This window comes from Bubalus kerabau, chromosome 11 (genome assembly GCF_029407905.1).
Source record: "Bubalus kerabau isolate K-KA32 ecotype Philippines breed swamp buffalo chromosome 11, PCC_UOA_SB_1v2, whole genome shotgun sequence".
Classification (NCBI taxonomy): domain Eukaryota; kingdom Metazoa; phylum Chordata; class Mammalia; order Artiodactyla; family Bovidae; genus Bubalus; species Bubalus kerabau.
In genome coordinates, this window is record NC_073634.1 from 76,493,716 (window position 1) to 76,519,677 (window position 25,962).

Below are 25,962 nucleotides of genomic sequence, written 5' to 3' on the forward strand. Positions count from 1 at the left end.
TATTGTGAACAGACTTCCTGTACTGCTAAGCTGTTCAATCATAACATTTTTAGCTAATGCAGAGAAAATTGATGAAAATAATTATGGGAAGAGAAAAAGAGCCTCAGTGTAATTTATAGAGATATTTGAATTTTCTACTTTTCAGGCATTCTATGTATGTGTTATAAACTTCTCAATTCCATTAGGGAAATGATCAAATCTCAAACATAAAATGCATTTTTTAGTATGACAAAAGATTCACTTTTACAGTTTATTCCAGTTTTGCAGGGGAGATAACATATTTTTTTTTTATCCCTTATGAATGAACAAAATTTGCTTTGTTTATTTCTAAAAACCTTAAGTGTTATCTTCTTCATAGTGTGATATTTTAAAGTAACGACAGCCATGACTTTTTTGCACTGCAGAGCAAGGTATAGTTTAGAAAGAAACAGGAATGTGAAGGCGGCCCAGGTGATTCTTCTCCATGTTTTTACAGGGCAAATGAAGAGAACTAAATGTGCTGAGATTGATGTTGAGACGCCAGATTCCATTCTGGTTAATACAAACCTACGAGCGCTAATCAACAAACACACCTTTTCAGTCCTTCCTGGAGACTGCCAACAGCGACTGCTTTTACTACTTCCAGAGGTGGATCGACAGGTGCGTTCTTTCAAGCATATCAGCAGTTTTCTAACCCTTCTGGGGCTTCTTTCAGCCATCACCTTTAGAACTCCTTAAGATTTTTTAAATGGTTTTTGTGTGTACGTGTAAAGAAGTGATATCGAAGGTATTAATAAGAAAAATAATATTTTTTGGTAAGTGTTCTTAATTGGGTGGCCCTGTAAGGCTTATAAAGAAAAAGAACCCTCTTATCAGAAATGTCAGGATTTGGAATAAAATTTGTCTAGCTATCATATTAGGATGTAGACATCCACAGAGTATAATTCAGAAGGAAGAATTGTCTTAAGACATTACATGGGGTGTTTCAATGGATCTTTTGATGAGATTAAGAATATTATTTTCATTTTTTGTTAAACTTTTCTAAAACACTTTTTGCTTTAATAATACACTTATGATGTCAGCAAATTTGAAAAACCCAGCCGTGGCCACAGGACTGGAAAATGTCAGTTTTTCATCACAATTCCAAAGGGCAGTGCTAAAGAATGTTCAAACTACCAGCCATTTGTGCTCACTTCCCATGCTAGTAAGGCTATGCTCAAAATCCTTCAGCTAGGCTTTAGACTTGGATCAAGAATTTCCAGATGTACAAAGTAAGCTGCCAGCATTCGTTGGATCATAGAGAAAGCAAGGGAATTCCAGAAAAACATATACTTCTGTTTCATTGTCTACATGAACACCTTTGACTGTGTGGATCACAATAGACTGGAAAATTCTTAAAGAGATGGAAATACCAAACTATCTTACCTGTCTCCTGAGAAACCTGTATATGGGTCAAGAAGCACAGTTAGAACCTTACATGGAACAACAGACTGGTTCCAAATTGGGAATAGAGAACAACAAGGCTGTATATTGTCTCCCTGTTTGTTTAATTTATATGCAGAGTAAATCATGAGAATTGCCGGGCTGGATGAGTTACAAGCTGGAATCAGGATTGCTGGGAGAAATACCAACAACCTCATAGGCAGATAATACCACTAATGACAGAAAGCGAAGAGGAACTAAAGAACCTCTTGATGAGAGTGAAAGAGGAGATTGAAAAAGCTCGCCTAAAACTCAGCATTAAACAAACAAGATCATGGCATCTGGTCTCATCACTTCATGGCAAATAGAAGGCGAAAAAATGGAAGCAATGGCAGATATACTCTTCTTGGGCTCCAGAATTACTGTGGATGGTGACTGCAGCCATGAAATTAGAAGACGTTTGCTTCTTGAAAGCTATGACAAACTTAGACAGCATATTAAAAAGCAAAGACATCACTTTGCTGACAAAGGTCTGTCTAGTCAAAGCTGTGGTTTTTCCAGTAGTCATGTACGGATGTGAGAGTTGAACCCTAAAGAAGGCTGACCACCAAAGAATTGATGCTTTCGAACTGTGGTGCTGGCGAAGACTCTTTGAGAGTCCCTTGGACAGCAGGGAGATCAAACTAGATATCCTAAAGGAAATCAACCCTGAATATTCATTGGAAGGATTGATGCTGAAGCCGAAGCTCCAATACTTTGGCCACCTAATGTGAAGAACTGACTCATTGAAAAAGACCCTGATGCTGGGAAAGGTTGAAGGCAAAAGGAGAAGAGGGTGGCAGAGGATGAGTTGTTTGGATAGAATCAGTGATTCAATGGACATGAACTTGGGCAAACTCCAGGAGATAGTGAGGGACAGGGAGGCCTGGTGTGCTGCAGTCCATGGGTTCACAAAGAGTTGGATGCGACTTAGTGACTGAACAACAACAAAATCCAAAATAGTTTGTACTCCTTAATAAAACTAAATGGTACCTAGTAGAAACACGAAAGGTTTGGAAGAATCTTAGCAGGGACCAGAGAAATTTAAGTTGGTCAGGAATAAGGCATAGGTTCAAGACCTAGGCTTTCATCGAGGAAGGAGGAGTGACTAGCAAGTCATTTTCCTTTTTGATCTTCTGTTTCCTCTTCTGCAAAAGGTTCATTATGATTTTGTAAGGTTTTTTTCAATTCTGTGGTTTCTTTAAAAGATTAATGATTATTTCCAAGTATGTACTATGTTCTAAGCAATCTGTAAGGCATTTCACTTTTTTCTAATCATTTAAAAACAGGATGATAGAGATTTGTTTTACCTGTATTATAGTAAGAGAACTAGAAATGTCCTCTAGTTTGTAGTAAGAGATTATAAGTAAGCTATACAGATCATTATAGCTATTTGACTATAAAGTCAAAACTAAATCTTTCTTACTCTGAAAATCATCTTTCTACTAAACTGTATTGATACCAGTTTTTATATTGCTATGAATTAGCATGTGTGAAAGGTCAGATTCCATTTCTGGGGAGTCAGATAAGTCAGTGTACTACCAGCAGTAGGGAAAAGAAGTAAAATGGATCCTTCCCAGCTATTGCTCTCCTTACCTTAACATTTCCTGGAGAAATTGCAGATTTGGGGATCCCCAGTTCTTGGTTAGAACAAGTAAGGAGACTGAAGTTTTGGGAGAGTTTTTAAAGAACTTCTCTTATTGCCTGATATTGCTCTCATCATTTTTAAAGACTCAAGTTTGTAGGTTGGGGCTAATAACACAAGACCTAATAGAGAGGGTCTATCTGTAGAACTTTATTGTGGGTTCCTTTGAACTGTCTTATGACTAAAATGAACTGTCTTATGACTAATGGTCCTTGTCCTCTGTTAGAGGGGATCTTGCTATCTTCAGTTTTGAAATTAAAAGGCACCTTAGAACTTATAAGCTTTCTTTTGCGTGCAGTCCTGTTGTGTATTCTTAATAGGAGGCTGTTTGACTGTTGTTTTCAGTTACTGTGGTGGGAAGGCACAGTAATCGGAGAACAGGGAGTATGGAATTTATTAATGAAATTATTAGTGAATGTTTTAGTGATTCTGCCTCATTGTCCGATGAAATTTGGAGTTTATCCAAAATTCTGGTTATTATTAGCATGAAACATTGGACACCATATTTCAGTGTATGGAGTACCCAACAATGAACAGTAGGGAAAGCATTATTTAGACCAGAGGAAAGAATAAGGAAGGAGTGTGGATTAAAACACCTCTCTTCAGATACATTTGAAGGTCTGTCTGTGGAAGAGGTAAACTTCATTTCTCCAGGAAACAAATTTGGAGTTTTAACTTTAAGGTTATTTTAATAACCTTAAAAAAAAATAGAGCTATTAAACTGTAGAATGGACTGACTTGTTTTGGAGTAACTTGCTCAACACTGGAATGTTCAAGGAGATGTTGAATGACCTGTTTTCATACGAAAGTCAGTTACTCCTCTGCCAAACCTACAGAATACAAAACAGCAGTCAGCAAGCTTTTTAGCATGCAGGCCAATTTCAGCCCACTGCCTGTTTTTGTAAATAAAGTTTTATTGGTATTCAGACATTTCAGTTAGTTTCTGCATATTATCTAGAGCTACAACAGAGTTAAGCTGTTGCAGCAGAGGCCATATGACCTATCTATAGGCCATATGACCTATCTATAGGCCATATGACCTATCTATAGGCCATATGACCTATCTGTCCTTTAACAGAAAAAGTTTCTGCTCTAGAGCCAGAGGAATATCATCCTGGCCCAGATAGATTTAGAAAGTAAAGTGAATTGAGTTCCTTAATCCCTAAGATGTCCCAATAGTTACCTAGATTTTCTTCAAAACTTTGTGACTTTAAACTATTAATCCATCAAGAATATTTTTTATAGTGCTCTGAAATTGTGGTTCAGCTTTATTTTCTACTGACTAGATGGCCAGCTATTCCAGCACTACATGTTTATATAACCATCCTTTTGCTCTCAGTTTGAATTACCATCTTTGTTATATATTCTACTATTTACATGCAGTATGTATTTATAGGCAGTCTTCTCTTTCACTTATTTCTTTGTTCACTCTAATGCTAGTAATAAGTGTTTTGATTGTAGTGACTTTGCGTGGTATGTTTAGTAATTAGAAAGGCAGTTCCCCTCTCAGTTTTCCATATAAATTTTAAAATCATTTTATTAATGAAGAATCTGCATAGGGGTTCTGGTAGGAATATAGATGTTACCTTTGAGAGAATGGCGGTTAATAAAATTGCAAGTGTAAAGAAGAATCTTAAAACCTTTTGGCATGACATCACAAATCAAGTCAGTAGACAAATGAAGGAAATACCTTCAAATTATGTGGCTGTTTTACTGTGCAAAAGTAAACATGCAAAAGATTCTCACAAAATAAAGATAAGGAGCCTTATTGAATAATGAGCAGATGATAGGAATTAGCCTTTCACTAGATGGCAAATCTAAGTAGTCAGTAAACAACCAGAAAGACAGATAAAACTAGTAGTCAGGATAAAGGAAATTTTTATCATTTCAAACTCATTAATAGGTAGAAGTTAAATAGTGTGTTAATATCTCTTGTTGACAAGATAAGGAGTGTGCTCATATATTTCTAGTAGAAATGTGAATTGTTTTAGCCTTTTTAGAAAATAATCTAACAGTCTTTACTTATATACACACACAGATATTTCTTTGCTTTCAAAACCTGTCCCATAGATAAAAAGAACTAGTATATTCATCTTTACTGGAATGCTTATTGCAGCTTTGTTGATTATGGGAGGACACTGGAAACAAAGTGTATGTTTATGATTAGGAAATTGGTACATGAATTGAGGGACGTTCATACAATGAAATAATCTGCAGCTATTATAGTAGAACTAAAACTATGCCAGTTGAGACACTTTGACATTGTATTATGTAAGAAAAATAAGTTTCAGAGTAGTGTGTAATTTGTCACAGTTTTAGAAAACAAACAATGAACCTTTTAGAAAAATCCTCTTATATATGTATTTGCAGAAGATTCTTTAAGTATAATTAATCAATAGGGAATAGAATTGAGAGGAAGAAAGAGATAAACAGGAAAGAAATTTTTTAGAAAAAAACAAAACAAAACAGTATTACATTATAAAATAGAAGTATCCATAATCAGCATGGTATGATTTAGTCTTGTTTCTGTAAAATTTAATGTACACACATCTTTTCTAAAAAAGACAGGAACATCAAATTCCACATGTTAACATTTGGTTTTCTTCCTGAGCTTTCTGTGGCTTATTCTTTGACCCAGGTTGGTCCAGATGGTCTGATGAAGTTAAATGGCTCAGCCCTTAATAATGAGTTCTTCACTTCAGCAGCCCAAGGCTGGAAGGAAAGACTTTCAGAAGGTAACTGTTCAACTTTATGTGTCTCCTAGAATGTGTATGCATGGGGAGGGCATATTGGCAGCTCTGAGCCTCAATAGGTGTTTGCCCAGTTTGGGAAGGCAAAGGACAGAACATTTCATAGGGAAGAACTAGTGAAATACATTGCTAGACTTTTATCTAGAGCACATAACCAAGTTTGGCTCCAGATGGAGTTCAGCAAGATGTTTCTTCAAGGGTTTAAACTTTCCTGGGAAGCTGAAAATATACAGATTTTTAGGCCCTATTTCTAAAGATTCTGTTTCATTATTTCTAGCTTCATGCCTGGCAGCTGAAATTTTAAAAAGCAGAATATAGAGTGAGTTATTTCATGGCATTATGAATCATGGTTTGGTAAACAGTGAGATAACTTCTTTCTCACTGCCCCATATCAATGAAACTAACAGTAAAAAGAATTACTAAGAACTTTTAAAAAATCTATTTTATTGAGAAATGTTTTATGTACTATAAAATTCACCTATTTGAGGTGTACAGTTCAGTGGCAGCTAGAGTGCTTTAATAAATACAAATTATGACCAAGAATTACTAACTGTGGTCATTGGTTTGCCATGTTTCTAATTCTGATCTAACGGTTTTACAGAGGGTAAATTATAAAGCATAAAAAGAGTAATTGACTGTGTTTGCATAGCATGTAATTATCAGTCACTATTAGCAGTTCTTAAGCCTGACTGCTCATTATACTCACTTGTGGTATTTTTTTTATACTGACATCTGGGCCTCACTCTCAGTTTTTGTTTTGCGTGGAGTTTCAGTGGGGGTTTTTTGTTTAATTTTTTTCCCCAAGTGATTCTAATGTTCAGCCATTATTAAAGCCACTGACTATTTTTTTTTTAAACTTTTTATTTTGTTTTGGGGTATAGCTGATCAACAATGTTGTGTTAGTTTCAGCTGAACAGAGAAAGGACTCAGCCATACATATACACATATCCATTCTCCCCCAAACTCCTCTCTCATACAGTCTGCCACAAAACATTGAGTTCCGTATGCTATACAATAGGTCCTTGTTGGTTATCCATTTTAAATATAGCAGAGTGTACATGACCTTCCCAAAGTCCCTAACTGTCCCTTCCCCCTGGCAATCATAAGCTGGTTCTCAAAGTTTGTGAATCTGTTTCTAAGTTCATTTATATCATTTCTTTTTGGGTTCCACATATAACATGTAACTGTCGAGTTCTCCCAGCACCATTTGTTTAAGAGGCTGTCTTTCCAACATTGTGGAATCTTGCTTTCTTTGTCATAGATTAATTGATCATAGGTGCATGAGCTTTTGGAGAAGGAAATGGCAACCCACTCCAGTGTTCTTGCCTGGAGAATCCAAGGGACGGGGGAGCCTGGTGGGCTGTCGTCTCTGGGGTCGCACAGAGTCGGACACAACTGAAGCGACTTAGCAGTAGCATCATGAGCTTTGGAAAAGGAAATGGCAACCCACTCCAATATTCTTGCCTGGAGAATCCCATGGACACAGGAGCCTGACAGGCTACAGTCTGTGGGGTCACAAGAGTCGTACATGACTAAGCAGCTAAGCATAGCACAGCATGGGCTTATTTCTGGGTTTTCTATCCTGTTCTATTGATCTGTGTTTCTATTTTTGTGCCAGTACCATACTGTTTTGATGACTGTAGTTTTATAGTATGTGACTGTATAATTTTTATTTCAACTACTGTGTGTGTCACTGTGTCAGTACACATAGAATACAAAATACACTTGAAAATTATGGGAGGTTGTGCCAAGGAATTAGCTTTGTGAAAACAAGTGTGAGAAGCTTTAAAATAAATACAGTTATAAGGGGAGCACTGGGAATGCTATTCATTGCTCATTTTTTGTCAGATCACTGATGGAGCTAATTGACCAGCTAATTAATATCTGTATTTTTCATTATAGTTGTTATAGAAGTGATCACTACAACTGTGTAGAAGGGATCATTTACTGATTACTTTTGACCTTTCTCTTGACGATTTCCATGAACAGAGACCCCATTTTTCTGAAGGAGTCAGAATCACTTGAGCACTTTAAAACATATCTGTTACCAGTACTTTTTTTTTTTTTAAGAATAATTTAGATTTATGTTCCCTACTCCCCAACTTTTTAAAGTAGATATTATAAACAGTGCTACCTCTATTATTATGTTACTTTTTTTAATATGAGCAGTCACTGCTATACCTATACATGCTATCATATTTTATGAGTAGCAAAAACTTTGAACACTGTACACATGTGAACAGAGTTCAGTATTATTTATCCCTCTTTCTATTAAGCCCAGTAGACACAACCAAAAAACAGAAGTTCTAGGTGGATTCTGATGGCTAAATACCTCTTCTTCCACTCATATGCCCAAGACTGTGATAAGTATTCGGAGAAGGCAATGGCACCCCACTCCAGTACTCTTGCCTGGAAAATCCCATGGACAGAGGAGCCTGGTAGGCTGCAGTCCATGGGGTCACTAGGAGTCGGACACGACTGAGTGACTTCACTTTCACTTTTCACTTTTATACATTGGAGAAGGAAATGGCAGCCCACTCCAGTGTTCTTGCCTGGAGAATCCCAGGCACGGGGGAGCCTGGTAGGCTGCCGTCTATGGAGTCGCACAGAGTCAGACATGACTGAAGTGACTTAGCAGCAGCAGCAATGATAAGTATTAGATGTCCTCTAACACTTTTCCTTCCCTTCTTCTTATACTTCTAAGACCTAAGAGGTCTTATACTTCAAATATACTCTTTCCACTTATTCTTTGATGTCCTGGGTATTAGAGAATTACCAGGAAACAGCACGACTGAAGTGACTTAGCAGCAGCCTGTCTCAGGAACAGGTTTTAAGATGGCCTACCAAGCACATTCATTGTTCTCTACTGATGGAGTGGGAAAGATTAAGATGTGGTTGGTAGTATATGAAAATAAATGGCATATTCAGAGCAGCTGAGTCTTTGGCATATTGAGTGTCTTGTTGCTAGGGCACTAGACTCATACAGTTTCTGGAACAATTAGAAAACTGACAACTCCAAAAATAGCTCTCTACCTTTTCACTGGAACCTCAAAATGTCTTTTAAGCAGGGCTATAGGTGTTCATTATGCTGTTAAAGCTAAAAGGCCTAAAATACAAGTTGTCTCAGAGAAAGTGAAAGCGAAAGTCGTTCATTTGTGTCTGACTCTCTGCGACCCACGGACTACACAGTCCATGGAATTCTCCAGGCCAGAATACTGGAGTGGGTAGCCTTTTCTTTCTCGAGGGGATCTTCCCAACCCAGGGATCAAACCCAGGTCTCCTACATTAAATAAAACTTAAATAATAAAATGTTCAGTGTCATTGTTTACCAAAAGCATATGACTCGTTTTTCCAGTGGGGAAAAAAGTTTATAAAAAATCTATAGGGAGTATTTGGAAGGGAGTGATACAAGGAAAATCCAGAGAAAAAGCCCACTTAAACTCAGCTGAGTACTGGAAACTACATGGGGTGGGATGCAAGTGTGTATGTTTCAACTTATGGCACTTACAGAGTTCTCCCTTACAGTGAGGAATTTGGGGAGATTTCTGTTACTTTCACATGATAATATTACTCCTTCATGACTCTATCATGATTTGCCAGTAGTGGAAAGCTGCAAACAACACATTCCTATTGAACATCTCTTTTTTCTGGTACATTGTAGGTGAGTTTACACCGGAGATGCAGGTGAGAATTCGACAAGAGATTGAGAAGGAGAAAAAAGTAGAGCCGTGGAAAGAACAATTCTTTGAAAGCTACTATGGTCAGAGGTAATATCAAGACAGGTTTTGTAAACCAAATCTGTTAATTCCTATATATATGTCATGTGTTACTTCATCTAACTACCTTCCCAGAAAATCTAGTCTGCAATTTTCTTCAAATTTTTTTACCAAGAAAATTTTTTCTTCTTATAATCCTTAGGTACACAGAATTGGATTTCTCATAATCTTGAACTCTTAACACATTGCCATTATAGATGGTATGGTTTCTTAAAAAAAAGAAAAGATTTTATTTTCTTGAATTAGAGTCCTTTCTTTGGATAGATTGGCTTTTTTTCCAGTAACTTTTTAATATATAAGAATACAGAAGTTCTATACTTTTTTTTTTTTTAACTGTAGGCAGTTATCCCACAATAGGATAACTTATCCAGAATCACTAAGGAATCCTATAATACATGCCATAATATTCAACATGTAATTAAACAGCCTTTCTTCTCTAAAAGACACTCTGGGAGATTCACATAGCTCAATCAAGATACAGACCCTTTTCTCAAGGCACTGTAGTCTGAGTCTTGTTTTTTCCTTAACAGAATCTTAATGGGAGGAATTCCCTAGCAGTCCAGTGGTTAGCACTCAGCACTTTTACTGCGATGACTCAAGTTCAAGCCCTGATTGGGGATCTAAGATCCCACAAGCCACAAAGCATCTGCCCCCACCCCCAGGAAAAAAAAACTTAATGGGAACACTTAATAGATGACAGTGGAGCTGTATTGTTTGAAATAGAATTGAATACCCAGAGTCTTAATTGTCTGTTAGTTTCTCTTCTTTCCTTATGTATACCTAATGGCAACCTTTAAGGATACTCCATAATCACAGCTTGAGAACAAACGGCTCTTTTCCTTATCTCCCAGTCCTTATCCCCTTTGTGGTCATTTCAGAAGTGATTCTTAATGAAATGAAGAGCCCAGTACACTGATTTTTTTACCTTCTTGGTGTGAGCTTTGAGCTGTTCTACAGAAATCAAAGTGAATACATTTAGACCATGATCACAGGTGGCAGTTATTCTATAAATATTGTTCATTCCAAGCGTTACAGCCATTCTTGGGTCTTTCTGTTTTTAGCTGTTACTTTCTACCAGCTTTTTGGGGAGGACTACATTTGATTACTGTACAAATCTGTCCTTAGCCATTCCATCTCAGGGGTACAAGACTGATTATTTGAAGTCACCAAAGAGGACTATCTTACTTTTACTTGTACAGTATTCTGAGACATTAGGGGAAATCTGTAGTGAACCCTCCAGGGTAGTCTAGCTGTTAGCCAGGAAGTCCTATTTGGCCTTCATTCCCAGGATAGCTCAGAGGCATTTAATCTCAGAATTTTAGAGCTATACCGAGTGAAATTTAAACAGATTTTCCAAAAATTCAGTTTTCATTTTCAACCTCTGGAAATTAGTCAGCTCTCCTACTGTCTCCTCTGGTTTCCTTAGATTTCTTGGGCCAGCCTTTCTACGGGTACTTCAGAACAAAGCTGTTGAGTTCAGTCGCTCAGTCGTGTCTGACTCTTTACAGCCCCATGGACTGCAGCACACCAGGCTTCCCTGTCCATCACCAACTCCCGGAGCTTACTCAAACTCATGTCCATTGAGTCGGTGATGCCATCCAACCATCTCATCCTCTGTTGTCCCCTTCTCCAGGTGCCTTCAGTCTTTCCCATCATCAGGGGCTTTACCAGTGAGTCAGTTCTTCGCATTAGGTGGCCAAGTATTGGAGCTTCAGCTTCAGCATCAGTCCTTCCAGTGAATATTCAGGACTGATTTCCTTTAGGATGGACTGGTTTGATCTCCTTGCTATCCAAGCTGATTACAGTCCAAACCCACAATCCTAGGGGACATGGGTCTTGGGCTTCTTTCACTTCTCTGTGGGAAGTCTGTGGTGCGTGCCTCTAGACAATGTAGCTCCTTTGTAAGCAGAAGTAATAATAATAATAATTAACATTACATTGAGGTTTTATTATGTCCTCGGTACACTGTTCTAAGTACTTTGCATGCATTAGTTACTCATCCTAGCAACACTGTGAAGTGATTAGCCTCAATGTACTATTAAAGAAATGAGGTGGTTGGATAGTATGACCAATTCAATGAACAAGAATTTGAGCAAACTCTGGGAGATAGTGAAGGACAGGAAAGCCTGACATGCTGCAGTCCATGGGGTCGCGAAGAGACAAACATGACTTAGCGACTGAACAGCAACACTGCTAAAGAAACTGAGACAAAGAGGCTACTCACTTACTTAATATCACATGGATAGTAGGTATCAGAGCCAGGATTTGAATCTACGTGCTCTAGCTCCAGACCTTTCACTAATATTAATAATAGTGATGATAATATATAGATTACTAAGTATCACAGGTTCTTCCAGATATTGCCATATACATTATCTCATAATATATTCAATAACATAGGCGATTTCTCAACTACAGTATTTTTTTCTTCCACCCTTTAGTTCTGGCCTGAGTCTTGAAGATTCAAAGAAATTGACAGCTTCACCCAATGATCCCAAAGTAAAGAAAACCCCAGCTGAGCAACCAAAATCGACGCTTCCTTCAGAGGCCTCGCCTGTCAGTGTAGTCCCAGTAATTCCCCAGTTAGAATCTAAAGAGGAAGTACTGCAGATGCCATCACCAGTCAGAAAAGAAGAGCGTGAAAGCCAAGATAAGACGCAGCCACACTCCACAGAGCCCCTTCTTTCCCCAGCTACCAATACAAATGAGCTTAGCAGCATTCCTCCCATCAAGTGCCCGAAGGATGAGGCTCTTGTGGAGCAAAAGCCAGTTGCCTCTGCTGAACAGGAATCTGAGAAAGAGAATCATCTCACTACAGCTTCAAATTATAATAAAAATGAAAGCCAGGAAGCTTTAGTTACTTCCCTGAGCAAACCCAAGAGTCCTGGGGTAGAAACAATAGTAATGAAGCCCACAGTAGAAGCAGGTCCCCAGGAGACAACTATGAAAGAGCCTCCATCAACTCTGGCTGATCACAGCCCAGAAAGCCTCAAGAGGAAATCTCTCACCCAAGAAGAGGCCCCGACAAGCTGGGAGAAAAGGCCGCGTGTCACTGAGCATCGCCAGCACCAGCAGCCATTTCAAGTCTCCCCACAGCCCTTTCTCAGTAGAGGGGACAGGTTCCAGGTGCGGAGAGTACCACCTCTCAAGGTAAGAAAGCAGGAAGAATTGAAGAAGAAAGATGGTCTGAACAAGTTTTTGGTTTTGCCTACTAAATTTCAAGTGTTTGTGATGTTTCTTAATGTGGAAGCAGTGGTATGTATTTGATATGTGTGTAACCATGGTCATATATGAGTAAAATTATTAAGAAACAGGCATTTAGAAGTGCATCCTTACAAATCTTTATTGGGATTTGAATACTTATTCAAATATCTGAGAATCTAATGTAATCCACTTCCACCCACCCTCCCTGCTGGCTACTCTTGTATTTTAAGACAATTATGGAATGTATTCTGTAAGTATAATAGTAAACAGGAGGAGGTCATTGATGTAAGAGATCATGTATCTTTTTATCAAGAGCCATGATGTTTAAGTGTACCTTGACCCTTTTCTTGCTGCCATAACTGATTTGATGTTTTGAGGGTCTGAACTCCCTTTTAGTTCTGTCTGTGTGTGGCTGCCATGAATCTCCACTGGTCCTTGAGGGACTGTAAGATGGTATAGCCTTGCTAAGCTCTGCTGCTTTGGATATGTGATTACCTTGTGCTTTAGCCACACATTGCTGTGTATCAAGATCTTTTAAATTTCTGTAGCAGTGTCACTACCTTTGTGTGTACTTGGTCTTGTGCCTAGCATCAGTTTTCAGTTCATTCTTCATTAATCATATTTATTGATTTAATTTTTTTATTAATAGTATTTATAAGTATTATTGTGTCTGCATGAACTCTGGCACTGGATATTATTCATTCACATTGGAATATAAGTTAAAAAATAAGCCAAATAGAAATACTTTTTTCCCGTTTTAAATTTAACTTAGGTGAACTGAAGTCCTACTGGAAATAACCCTTGAAATACTCCATTAGAAGTACTTGACCTGTTTCATGCACTATAAGATTCCTCTCCATTTTGCTTCTTTTTACTAATACTATGCTGTTCTTAATTTTAAATTTTGTGGTTTCAGCACTCCGGAATCTCCTTTTTCCTTTTCCTTTTTTTGATATTTTTCTACCATTAGCATACATTCTCATGCTTTGCTGGAGATTTTCATTTTATAATAATCACTTACTATTCTTCTTTAAAAATACGAGAAGCCTTTCTTTTAAGCTTCTTATCTCTAGACCTGAGAGCTGAGTTACAGTTTAGGTTTTACTTTATATAAATGACGCTGGATAGGAACCATCATTTCTGTTTCCACATCTTTCTGCTAATCCAAAGAGGCTCTGCAATGAAAACTTAAATCTTTTGCGACCAAATTTATGTTACTTTTTTCCTTTTTTTTTTAACTCCTTCCTCATTTCAGAGCTTTCTAGCAGAAGTGACTTTAGTATTATAACTCTCTTACCTTAGACCTTATCCAAATCCCTTTTTCTGAGACAAAGCTTAATGTAATTTAGAACAAATCTTTTAAACAAAACTTAAGTAGAAAAACAAAATTTGAATTTTATTATGAATGTCTTATTGTATGAAATTATATATGCACATGTATCTATCCTACATATATATAATATAAAATATATACATATATATATATCTCTCTACAGAGAGAGATAGAAAACTCAGGCATACATTGTATATTTTCCATTCAGTATACAGTTATAACAGAAAGAATCTAATTCCTTTATTCCTTTTCTATACAAGGAGAGGGCTTCTCAGTAAGTTAAGTTGTTGGAATTGTTATCAATGCCTAGAAACCTTGTGTGGTTTTCATAATTAAAAAAAAAAAAAAAGTATTACATGTCATTTATTCTACATAAACAGGTAATAGGACTAATTACATAAATGACTGAAATTATTTTTAAGCATTAAGAATTTTTATTTTAACCACTTTGAAGGATTATCCTTATTTCATCAACATGTTATTGATGATTTTTAGTCATTATGATAGATATTTATTGTGCTGGATATGTTGTTATTCTCAAGGTTATTCTGATGTAAGATGGTTTGTTTCTAATCCTATATATGATTCCTCTAAACACCTGTGCTTTTTACTTTCTTGTTTTTAATTTTCTAGTTTCATCTGTTTTTTCTCCCTATTAATTGTCTGTTCCAGATGGTATTACTAAGGGGTAATAACGACTTTACTCTGGGCAGCTTATAAAATACTGTGTGCAGTTGGATGTAAAATAGATTAAACTTTGAGATAGAGGGTCAGTATATCTCAAGATGAGAAATATGTGGGCTTTATGACAAGTGTTATACAATCCCATAGGTCTAACTTCTGAATAAGAGAGAATTTTTCAGGACTGCTGACCTTTTCAGAAATGAGTATTGCCAGTAATGCAAAATCCTTAGTGACTTTATTATTCTCAATTAAGGAGTTCCAGAAAGATGCATTATCTTTGGGCTCAGTGACTTAATTTTTTTAGTTAAATGCCCTAGAACATCTGTAACCATTATTTTCTGTTTTTAACTTTACCAACTATTAGAAGGTTTAAGATTGGTGCATTCTGATGCATTCCAATAGATTTCAAAGTGTTGTTTTGAACAGAAGTCAGAGTCTTTTTAAATATATTTTATGATATGAAAATCAGTGGTTTCAGACCTAACATTCAGAATCTCCTCACAAGGTTTTTAGAAATGCATTTTTTCTTTGGGAGTTCTCATGTTTAATTTTAGGGATAGGACTTAGAGCACATATATTTTTTTAAAGCTCCACAAATAAATATAATGCCAGCAGGCGGTGAGAATGACTTCGGTTCACAGTATAGACAATATGTATGTACTCCCTCTTGGGTGGGTGGGGTGGGTTACACATTGTCTTTCTTCTGGTGCTATCCAGAGGCCTCTGTAATTTGAGATAATTCAGCCTGTATGCTTAGCTGTACATGTGTGAGTGTGTAAAAGAGAACAAGAAATTTTCCCTGGACCTCATGTAAAGCCAAGAAATGAAAGACAGGCTTCCCAGGTGGCTCAGTGGTAAAGAATCCTCCTGCCAATGCAGGGGACACAGGTTTTTGATCCCGGGATTGGGAAGACCCCCCTGGAGAAGAAAATGGCAACCTACTCCAGTATTCTTGCCTGGGAAATCCCATGGACAGAGGAGCCTGGTGGGCTGCAGTCCATGGGGTTGCAAAGAGATGGACATGACTTCATGACTAAACAGCAACAATAGTGTGCTACTTTATTTTTTCTGTTTCTTTTTTCTTGCTTTTACGCATATTTTAAAATACAGATATCATAGAAAGGTCTGTATCTTAAATGATCAGCTGTTGTGAGTAGTAGTGACATTAAGACAGAATTGTGTTGAGAAAAGAGCTTTGTGACTGGGTGGGAGTGAATGTCAACAGAGGAGAGTCTTTGGCACCAGAAGAGGGGGTGAAAAGACCCTAGAGACGGACCCGTGTGGCTGTCTCCATGGATTGGTCTCTTAGTCACAGGCCTTCCGTCCTTGTGATAGTGTTCACCCTATTCTCAGAATTTGTGTTAATTAAGTTTTGTTACTCTTATAAAAGAAAGCTAAGCTCTGTTGTTTTTTTTTTCCCTTAATTCTTTCAGATCCCGGTCTCCAGAATCTCTCCCATGCCGTTTCCTACATCGCAGGTCTCTCCCAGGGCTCGTTTTCCAATCTCCATCACTAGTCCTAACAGAACAGGAGCCAGAACCCTTGCAGACATCAAAGCAAAAGCCCAGCTTGTCAAAGCACAGAGGGCCGCTGCCGCCGCCGCCGCCGCAGCCGCTGCTGCCGCCTCAGTTGGAGGGACCATTCCAGGACCTGGCCCAGGCGGTGGACAGGGTCCAGGGGAGGGGGGTGAAAGGAGAACTGCTAGAGGAGGGGATCCTGACTCAGACAGAGTCAGTGAGCCCGGCAAGGGCCCCACACTGGAACTGGCAGGAACTGGAAGCAGGGGAGGTACGAGAGAGCTTTTACCCGCTGGGCCAGACACTCAGCCCCAGTCTGAGACCCGGACCGCAGGCCAGCCACAGCCTCATAGTGGCCCTGGAGCACAACTACAGCAAACCCCCTCAGTGCCTCCCACATCTGCCTTCGGTGGAGCATGCGCAGGTGTCCCCTCCCCAGCCCACATTCATGCACTCCCGCCAGCTTTAGGAAAATTAAGTAATGAAAAACTAAATCCCCCCAGGGCAACAGGCATGGTGGCCTCTCTCAGCCAGCCCCAAGGGCCCAGTAATGGTAGGCAGGAGAAAGCACCTCCAGCTCCAGCAGATCCTGCTCTGATCATGGGTGCCTCGCCTGTTCATTTTGCAGCCACTGGCGCAATGGAGCCTAAAGCAGGTTCTAGTAAGACTGCCCCAAATCCTCCGGCCTCAGCAGAGATAAGTGCTAGCGCCTCAGTGGATACAACCACCTCCCCTTTAACATCTCTGTTAACAACAGCCACTTTAGAGAAGCTCCCTGTGCCCCAGGTCAGTGTAACCACAGCGCCTACCGGATCAGCTCCATCCTTGAGCACTTTGCCGGCAGCCTCTAGCCTTAAAACTCCGGGAACTTCTTCACATATGAATGGACCCATTTCAAGGCCAAGCTCTAGTATCCCTGCTAATAATCCTTTGGTAACTCAGCTGCTGCAGGGCAAAGATGTTCCAATGGAGCAAATTCTGCCTAAACCTCTTACCAAAGTTGAAATGAAAACTGTTCCACTCACTACAAAAGAGGAGAAGGGAGTAGGAGCACTCGTAGGTACCAGCGTGACAGAGAACAGCACCAGAGAGGAAGTTCATGAGAGACAGTCCCATCCAGCTGCACAGCACCTGGGTAAAACTTTGCAAAGTAAGCAGCTCCCCCAGGTTCCAAGACCCCTGCAGCTCTTTTCAGGTAAGGATCTAAGGGACTCTGGCATTGACACACACCAGTACCAAGAAGGACTCAGTAAGGCCACCCAAGATCAGATTCTTCAGACTCTCAGCCAGAGGGTTCGGAGGCAGAACATTCTCTCATTTGTGCAGCCCTCACAGTTCAACTTGACTCACTCAGGTTTCCCGTTAGAGGACATTTCCACAAGCCAGAGGTTCATGCTGGGTTTTGCTGGCAGAAGGACATCCAAGCCTGCGATGGCAGGTCACTACTTACTTAATATTTCCACCTATGGCCGGGGTTCAGAGAGCTTTAGGAGGACCCATTCTGTGAACCCCGAAGACCGATTTTGTCTGAGTAGCCCCACTGAGGCCTTGAAAATGGGATACACAGACTGTAAAAATGCAGCAGGAGATAGTAGCAGCGGGAAGGAAGATGATACTGACGAGGAAAGTACTGGTGATGAGCAAGAATCTGTCCTGGTAAAGGAGGAGCCACAGGCTTCTCAGAGTTCTGGCAAGTGTGATGCAAGTTCAGGACCCCACAGTAGTGAAACCCTGTCCACCAGTGACTGTTCAGCTAAAAAGAATGTGAAGGCAGAGACACCAGTGCCTGAGCAAACCCCTTTAAGTAAGGAGAATTACCTGTTCACTCGAGGCCAAACCTTTGACGAGAAGACCCTAGCCAGAGATTTTATTCAGGCAGCACAGAAGCAGATGGCTCATGCAGTGAGAGGTAAGACCATGCGGAGCAGCCCAGAGCTTTTCAATTCTACATCTCTTCCTCTGCCTGCAGACAGTCCTACCCATCAATCTCTCCTCCTCCCACCACTGCAAACCCCAAAGCTGTACGGGAGCCCCACACAGATCGGGCCAAGCTACAGAGGCATGATCAACGTCTCCACCTCATCAGACATGGACCGTAACTCCTCTGTCCCGGGGATGCCCGACTGTAGTCAGGTGTCTAGCAGTGTTGGTGATGTCATGTCCTTTTCAGTGACTGTCACAGCCATCCCTGCCAGCCAGGCCGTGAATGCCGGCAGCCGCGGCCAGACCATTCCTGTTCAGGCCTTCCCTGAGGAGAGCAGCGTAGAGGACACACCTTCCAAGTGTTACTGCCGGTTGAAAGCCATGATCATGTGCAAGGGCTGCGGAGCCTTCTGCCACGACGATTGCATTGGCCCCTCCAAACTCTGTGTCTCCTGCCTTGTTGTTCGGTAATGAGATCAGAAGGAGAGCTCTCTGTAAAGGAGACAGGAATGGGGAAGGGTTGACAGATGTGGTTTTTGCCATTCTTTTGGAATCATAGAAATAAACTAGGTTTCAGTTTCAGTTGTCTTAAGAGACAAGTGTTGCTTAATCAGGAACACAGAGTACAGATCTTACATTTTAGAGAAAGAGCACCTTGTATAGTACAAGTCAAGCAAGACTTTGTGAATTTGTGACAAGTTTGCACTTACAAAATCATGTAAATATGTCACATCTTGTTTTAACATTTTTCCAGGTGTTTAGGTAATGATGTATTACTTTGACTTCAGATTGCTGTTCCACTTCATGTGACTGAAAAGTTTAATGCCACACATGGTAAAAGGCAGTGATTTCCCTTCTGCCCTTTCCTAAGAGGCTAGGGAAAGGAAGGAGTGGAGGAATGGTCTGAGGAAATGACTGTTCATGTTGATTATGTCTTGACAGTCTGACCGCAGGCTTTGCATATAGATTCTTCAGGCTTTGCAGAATTTAGATTGAGGGTTTACTCACTCCCTTTACCTAGGTGGAACCTGCTCCAGTTGTTATTTTTGATAAGGCATTAATTTCATAGTTAGTGTTTCTGACTCTGAAAGTTCTGCGTTGGTTCTTGGTTTCCACAGCCCAGTCCTGTTGCCAGGCGTTCTGCTTGCGGTCTATGAATCCCTGCCATTCCCTACTCCCACTTCTTGCCCTGAAGAGAGAGTTGCCTCACTAGACCCCTCAGGTCACCATCCCCTGTGCAGGGCAGTGATTCCAGCAATAATCTCTGAGGATTCAGTCATTCATGGGAGCTTACAAACAAGTTTGAAATACTAGTAGAAAATTAACAGAGAAGTGTCAGTGATAGGGTGTTTTGTTGGGTAAGTGGAGTTAAGGTGCAGAAATTTCTGAACTGAATTTAAGGAACTTTGGAAGACAATTTTAACACTAGAAACAAAGTAGCCCCTCTCTCTCCCCCATTCTCTCCAACCTGTTACCTAATGTTCTACAGTCAGCTGTATCTACAGGTAGAAAAACCTCATTAAACCACATTTGCCCCATGCTGTTTTATCTGTTTTGACCTCCCAGGCATTTGAGGAGCATGGAAATCATCTTAATTATATTACTTTGAACAGATATGTGTGGCATACACATTGTAAAAGTCAGACACTTTTTCCTATTTTCCTATTTTAGAAAACATGTCCCCTGTTTTGGATTACTGCTGTCTACACATTAGAAGTTTCTAATGTAAAGGGTCTTTAGTGAATGACTAAGGAAACATCTAGAAAGGAAGAGAAATCAGCTCCAAATTTTTGTTTGTTCTTTTTTTTGGTTTCCTTTTTGTTGAATCCTGTCTCTCGTAAATGAAGAATTTTTGAATACATGTGTTTAAGTCATGGTTAAAGAACATGAAAATAAATCTACAATTTACCAGAATTTGGTATTAAAAAGTTGGGGATTGTCAGTGTGCATCGTTTGCATATTGATTTCAAATCTCCTAATTTCATGTGTGTAAAGGACATGTATTTGTGCCACCTAGCACAGTCGTCGTCGTGCTTAATATTCAGGATGTGATATATACAAAATGCAGAACAGTTTAAACTCCTTAATTAAGTCACATTCCAAATAGGGGAAAGTAGTAATAATCTTAGCTTTGCCCCCATTGTACTACCCACCCCTCCCTATCTCACCTCTCAAGTTATACATACACTCTTAATACTTTAAAACCCCACAAGAAACTATTTACTTCTGTTTTTTGTTTCTGAGTTTTTTATGGTTCAAAGCAAATAGAGGATTAACATCTGTGTTCTATTTCAGCCAAGACAATTTAATGTTCTTCTAGCTTCCCTTTTTCTTCCAGCACACACATAGCTAACAGATAAGAAATCTGCAAGGATCCAGGGATAAGGAGCAAGTTCTCCAGCCAGTAACCAGTAGAAATCAAAAACCATGGTTCTGTTCTCAAATTGTCAGTGCCCTGGGTAATCCCAAGGGGTGTTTAAAAGACCTGTTGATAGTTAAAATTCTCTATTCCCAGCTTTCTCACTCCCCACTTTAGTGGCAGGACTGAGGGATAGCCTGCCTGCCTGCAGTGGTTGACTGTTTGAGAACTGACCCTACGGTGAACTTGTAACAATCAATTTGGATTTTCAAAATGATTTTTTTTCTTCACGCCTTTCCTACCATAGAGTCTCTCCTCCATGGTTCTCTTCATCAAAGGATGGACAGACTAACCAGGAAAGGAGGAAAGGCATCAGGGATTTTCAGGTCCATTTAGAGAGCAAACCATATCGTGCCTATTCATCTTGACCCAGGCCCTTGAAGAGAGGCCCTAAGCAGTACAGTTCACCAGATTCTCCTTACAAATAATCCCCAGCTAATAGTAATCATCAGCTAAGTGCACTGCCTCAATCTTGGCTAAATGAGAAAATAGATTCTGTTAGATTGGTACAAAATTGAATGCAGTCTGTTTATCAGTTTGTTTCAAAACAGTGGTGTCAGGTAGAAGGTCATCTTACAATGCTGACTGAGCTGAAAGAACAAAAATTAGAATCTGGCTCTTTCAAAAACGAAGCAGTAGGAACAAGAAAACCTTTACATTACTAGAATATCATATCCCAGTACCTTTCAAGCAGTTTTTAATCTTAGGTTTTCAGTTACTTTACCTTTCCGTTCAGTCTGGAATGTGTCTAATAAGTGCTCAGCTTATTTTTATGGTATTAAGTTGCACTATTTCCAGTGACTAGTCAGGCGTGCTGCCTGATGCTGATGCCTCCAGGGTATCTTCTCTGCCTTCAGATAACCTTCCACTTTGGCGGGTCACCTTGGGGAGATGGCATTAATGATGTATCTATCACCTCAGTCTCACTGACGAATATTCTAAGTTTTCTAGTAGAGAAGGCTCCCTGAATCTTAAAGATTTTTTTAATTAAAATTCTTCCTCCTATTAAACAGAAAAAAAGCCAAATAACCTGAAGTTGTTTGCCCTACATAATAACCCATGTTGAAGATACTGAAGCTGTCTGTAGCACCCCGTGTAACATTTTTAAAATATTGGACCTGGCAGACGGGAAATTTTTCTTGCGGCGGGGAAGCATACTTACGGGCTGGGAAGGCACACAGTGTAGATATCACAAATTTAAATAGCCAGAAGAAGACCTTATTGCCTTCCAGCTGAAGGCATGAACTCATTCATAATCAGATAGTTTACCATCCTGATTTCTTACTGCCTTTCTTCACCTAAGAGTCCTGAAGGACTCTTTGGTGAAATTATTTGTTAAAATGAGGGGGTCTTCTCTGGTCATGACATCACTGTTTAGAGCTCTGTCAGTAAGCAGTACTAGGGTTTTCTCTGCAACCTAGGGATTTCAATTCACAGCAAGGAGAGAAGTCTCCCCATTTCATTACAACAATATGCTAAGTAAAAAAAAAAACTTGGCCAAGGGTAGCTTTCAGCTCAATTCGTAGAATAGTCCAAAGAGACTCTGAGAAATATGGTAATAAGCAGGGATCTTTCCTACCGTGTTTCAATACCTACGTAACCTATTGAAATTTCGAGAACAATAGGTACAACAGTTCCTAAAGTTGAAGAGCTTCATAGATTCTTGGTTACTTTATTTTTTTTAATGCTTTACATTTGATACAACTATTAAAGATCAATTTTAAAAAATAGCTTTCCAGTAATATATTTTAAGTAATATATATTTTAATATCTATGTAAAAAGTGACAGTGGAAGACTTTGAATTTCTCATATAAGGTATGTTTAATGTAGGACCTCACTGTTAAGGCACAAATTATTTCAAAGAAAGTTACTCAAAGATACTCAGATTATTTCCCCAAAAAAAAAAAAAAAAAAGCAATAAGGGGAAGTTTTGGAGTTTATTTTTTATTTTAAAAGAAAATTGACTTATTTACCACAAGCTATTTTTTTTCCTTCTGGCTTAAAGGTTTGTAGAGACTGGTTTGGTAAATGCTAAACTTTTGTGTCTTTTGCCTTTTTAAAGGAATTGTTAACATTGGAATTGAGGGTATGTACAGAGAAGTTGGTGTCAACACCATTTAAAAACATATTTTTTCACAAGTATAGAAAAATCATTTTACATAAGAATTTTAAGTATTTGCAATAAATATATGTATATAGATTGTATGTATTCATATATTCTTATTTTTCATTTTATTATTAAGTAAAAGATAATTAAAGTGAAAATGAACAACCGTGGAGTTTTTGATGCATCTTGAGGTCTGACATCCATGTGAACGTGGTGTGGGTGAGGGCCCTCAGTTGTTGCCTTATACTAAGATTACCAACAGATTGCACAGGAGAGAGTAAAGTGAGAAATTTGTGATAAATCAGGGTAGTGTGTTTCTTTCAGAACTCTAGTGAATTATTAAATGTTACATCCTCCCAAGCTGTCTGTCTTTGTGCTCTCACCCTTGAATTTGTTTTCTCTCCTAACCACCTACTGCTGGGAAAGTCAAAACACAGTGCATTCTTTTTTAATGTATGCTTCTAAGACAAAGAATGATAAGAAAATACCTGTAAGGGGGGAAGTAGGTTTTTGTTTTTCCACAGTGATAATAATTCATTAACATTCTCTGCTACCACCTTCAGGCCATAGGGTTTACATGAAGAAATAATCTTGTGAAGATAATAGAAATCATTGTTTTCCTTCTTTGAGAAGTGAATTTCATAGCCAGTTTTATGTCTTTTCCAATTGATCTGGAGATAGAAGGGCTAAGAAAACTTGAATGTTGCTCTTCCTAATGCCAAGAAATATGTTTATGGAAATGAAGACTAAGCCAAATATTAGAGGAGAGGTTAACCACATACCTAGAGATAACCTGGAGTCCTGCTCTCCAGAAGTTATTTTGAGATTGTAAATACAAAGTTCTAGGATATGACTGAGGAGCAGGAGGATACCTAGTCAGTCGTTGGAAATAAAGATATATAGCCCATTCTTTAAAAATGAATAATACACAGAGAGTCGGAAAAAAAAAAAAAAAATGAATAATATATAGCTTTATTGGTGACCTGAAAGGAAGTAAGGTCAGAGTTTGAAGAATATATCTTAATGACCTATGAAATACTTAATTGTAGTTTACTAGTTCTCCCCATAATTGCTGTGGTGAAAAATTGTAATTTTTGGAAATTAAGATACATAAAATACTTAAAGGAGTATGCTGCTTTGGGCATACTTATCTTCCTGACCAGGGATAAAACGCATGCTCCCTGTATTCAGGGTGCAGAGTCTTAACCACTGGACCACCAGGGAAGTCCCGAGAATGTTTTCCTAATAGACAGCCTTATTATTTAAAAAAAAAAAAAAAATTGAAAACTCATACATAGGGTTGCCCAAACATGTTGAAAATAGACGCCTAAGAGAACAGCACTAAATCTTGTGCTGAAAAAACACTATTTCTAAAGGAAAAAATCCTCAGGGAACATGTGCCGCCTCATAATTCCCATATTTGGTAGAGAAGAATGAAGGGGAAATATTTCAAAGTGTGTGAACCAATTCATGATAACCGTTTATAAAAATGTGCCATGCCCCTCCCCCCCCCCATTTCTAATGCATACTTAGTGTTATTCCTACCTACCTCATGGGAAGTAAAATTCATATTCAGGTAGTGACATAGGACCTCAAGGACTGCAGTTGACTGAGAAAGCAATACACCAGAACACAGCTTCAAATTGGATCCCCAGCTTTCCTTTATATCACAGGGCTGCAGTTGACTGAGAAAGCAATACACCAGAACACAGCTTCAAATTGGATCCCCAGTTTTCCTTTATTTACATCACAGAGTCTTAGAAACCTGTGTTCATTGCTTTTTACCACTAGTTAACCAAGAGTGGTCTCCACAAGTCAAATTTCACAGTGTTTTCTAGTTGTTTCTGTACATAATCATGATGTTCGAATATCTTTTGAACACCTATGTGCGAAGCACTGTGCTAAAGTTCTAGTTAAGCAAAGGTAAAAGCAGTCATGTAAAAGGCTTTCCTAAAGGAGTAACCGTATAGCATGTGTCTAGTTCAGAGCTCAAGGAGTAATATATGAAATTTAATAAGAGTAAATGAACTATGAAATAGAGGTCTTTGAGGCACTGAGCAAAGCACAGTGGCAAAACAGGAAGAAAGAAAAGGGGCATTGCCCCTGCATGAGAATTCAGTGTGGAAGTGAGCCAGGTTGATAAAATTGACCTCCTTTTGACAACTATCATTTGAAGATCTAGAGATTAATAGAAATTTAAAGAAATCTCTTGGTAATACCAATATTGAGAAAGTCATTCTGTTCAGTATATCAGTAAAGATACTTCATCTTATTTTCAACTTATTCAACTAACAGTTTGGTAAATCAGCTTTCCTGTCAAAACTCAAAATAAGCTAAAGGAAATAAAAGAGTTTGATTTCCATCTTGTAGACTGGTGAGAAGGAAGTGTATTCATTTAAAACTTAAGGTATTTTCATCCCCTTTTCCCCTCCATTATGGATAAAATTAATGTTCTTTTCATTCTAGTATTGTAGAATTGACTTTTTCCACCCCCTTTCTACACAGAACTTGAATTAAAAGAGGCTTCAGCAGGACACTTGCCCTTATAAAGTGGCCTAAATCCTAATTCTTTATGACTTTCCAGTAGAAAGATTTTAAAAGGATAAATTTATTTTCTCAGTGCTTATCTTTAAACTTTCTTTACCTGGATTATGGGTTTGCAGCTTGAATTTCTGTATTCCAAAATATCCATGTTCACCTTTCAGTCAAAAAGGTATTAGGTGTATCCACCATGTAATACAGTCTCAGTATAAAAGTAAGAGATTAGATACCCTGTATTTTCCTTATACTTAATGACCTTAAACAGAAGATTGGGTTCCTTTTATAAGGACTGTATAAGCTAAGGAATCTCTGTACCACTGTGTATCTCTTCAGTCTTAACCTAAAAAGGTCATGCCTACCAAGATTTCCTTGTCACAGACTAAACTTGGAAGAGAGAGCTGATGAGCTGTTGAGGTGGGCTGTGACTAGATAACCGGCGCTCATGAAGAATAACTGCAAATTCAGTTTTCCTGGTTCTTCAAGCTCAAAAGAAACTGAAGGGAAAATCCTGATTTTCATCTTGGCTGCAAAGCTTAGTGAGTGCCTAGGGAAGAAGAAAGATAAACCCAAGATTGGATTTAAGATAGATTAAAACTTAAAATTATTTTTATCCTTTTACTGA

General features: G+C 38.7%; 1 protein-coding gene across 2 annotated transcripts in view; it reads left to right on the forward strand.

Moving 5' to 3' along the window:
- The window catches only part of ASXL2 (ASXL transcriptional regulator 2), a 113,718-nt gene extending 89,632 nt beyond the window's left edge, over positions 1-24,086 (forward strand). For both annotated transcript variants that reach the window (XM_055540741.1, XM_055540742.1), the window contains 5 exons: positions 476-639; positions 5,724-5,820; positions 9,497-9,602; positions 12,053-12,761; positions 16,266-24,086. In XM_055540741.1, coding sequence (XP_055396716.1) covers positions 476-639; positions 5,724-5,820; positions 9,497-9,602; positions 12,053-12,761; positions 16,266-18,743 — 3,554 coding nt within the window. In that variant the 3' untranslated portion in view covers positions 18,744-24,086. The remainder of the gene's footprint in view (positions 1-475; positions 640-5,723; positions 5,821-9,496; positions 9,603-12,052; positions 12,762-16,265) is intronic.
- Positions 24,087-25,962: the final 1,876 nt, after the last annotated feature.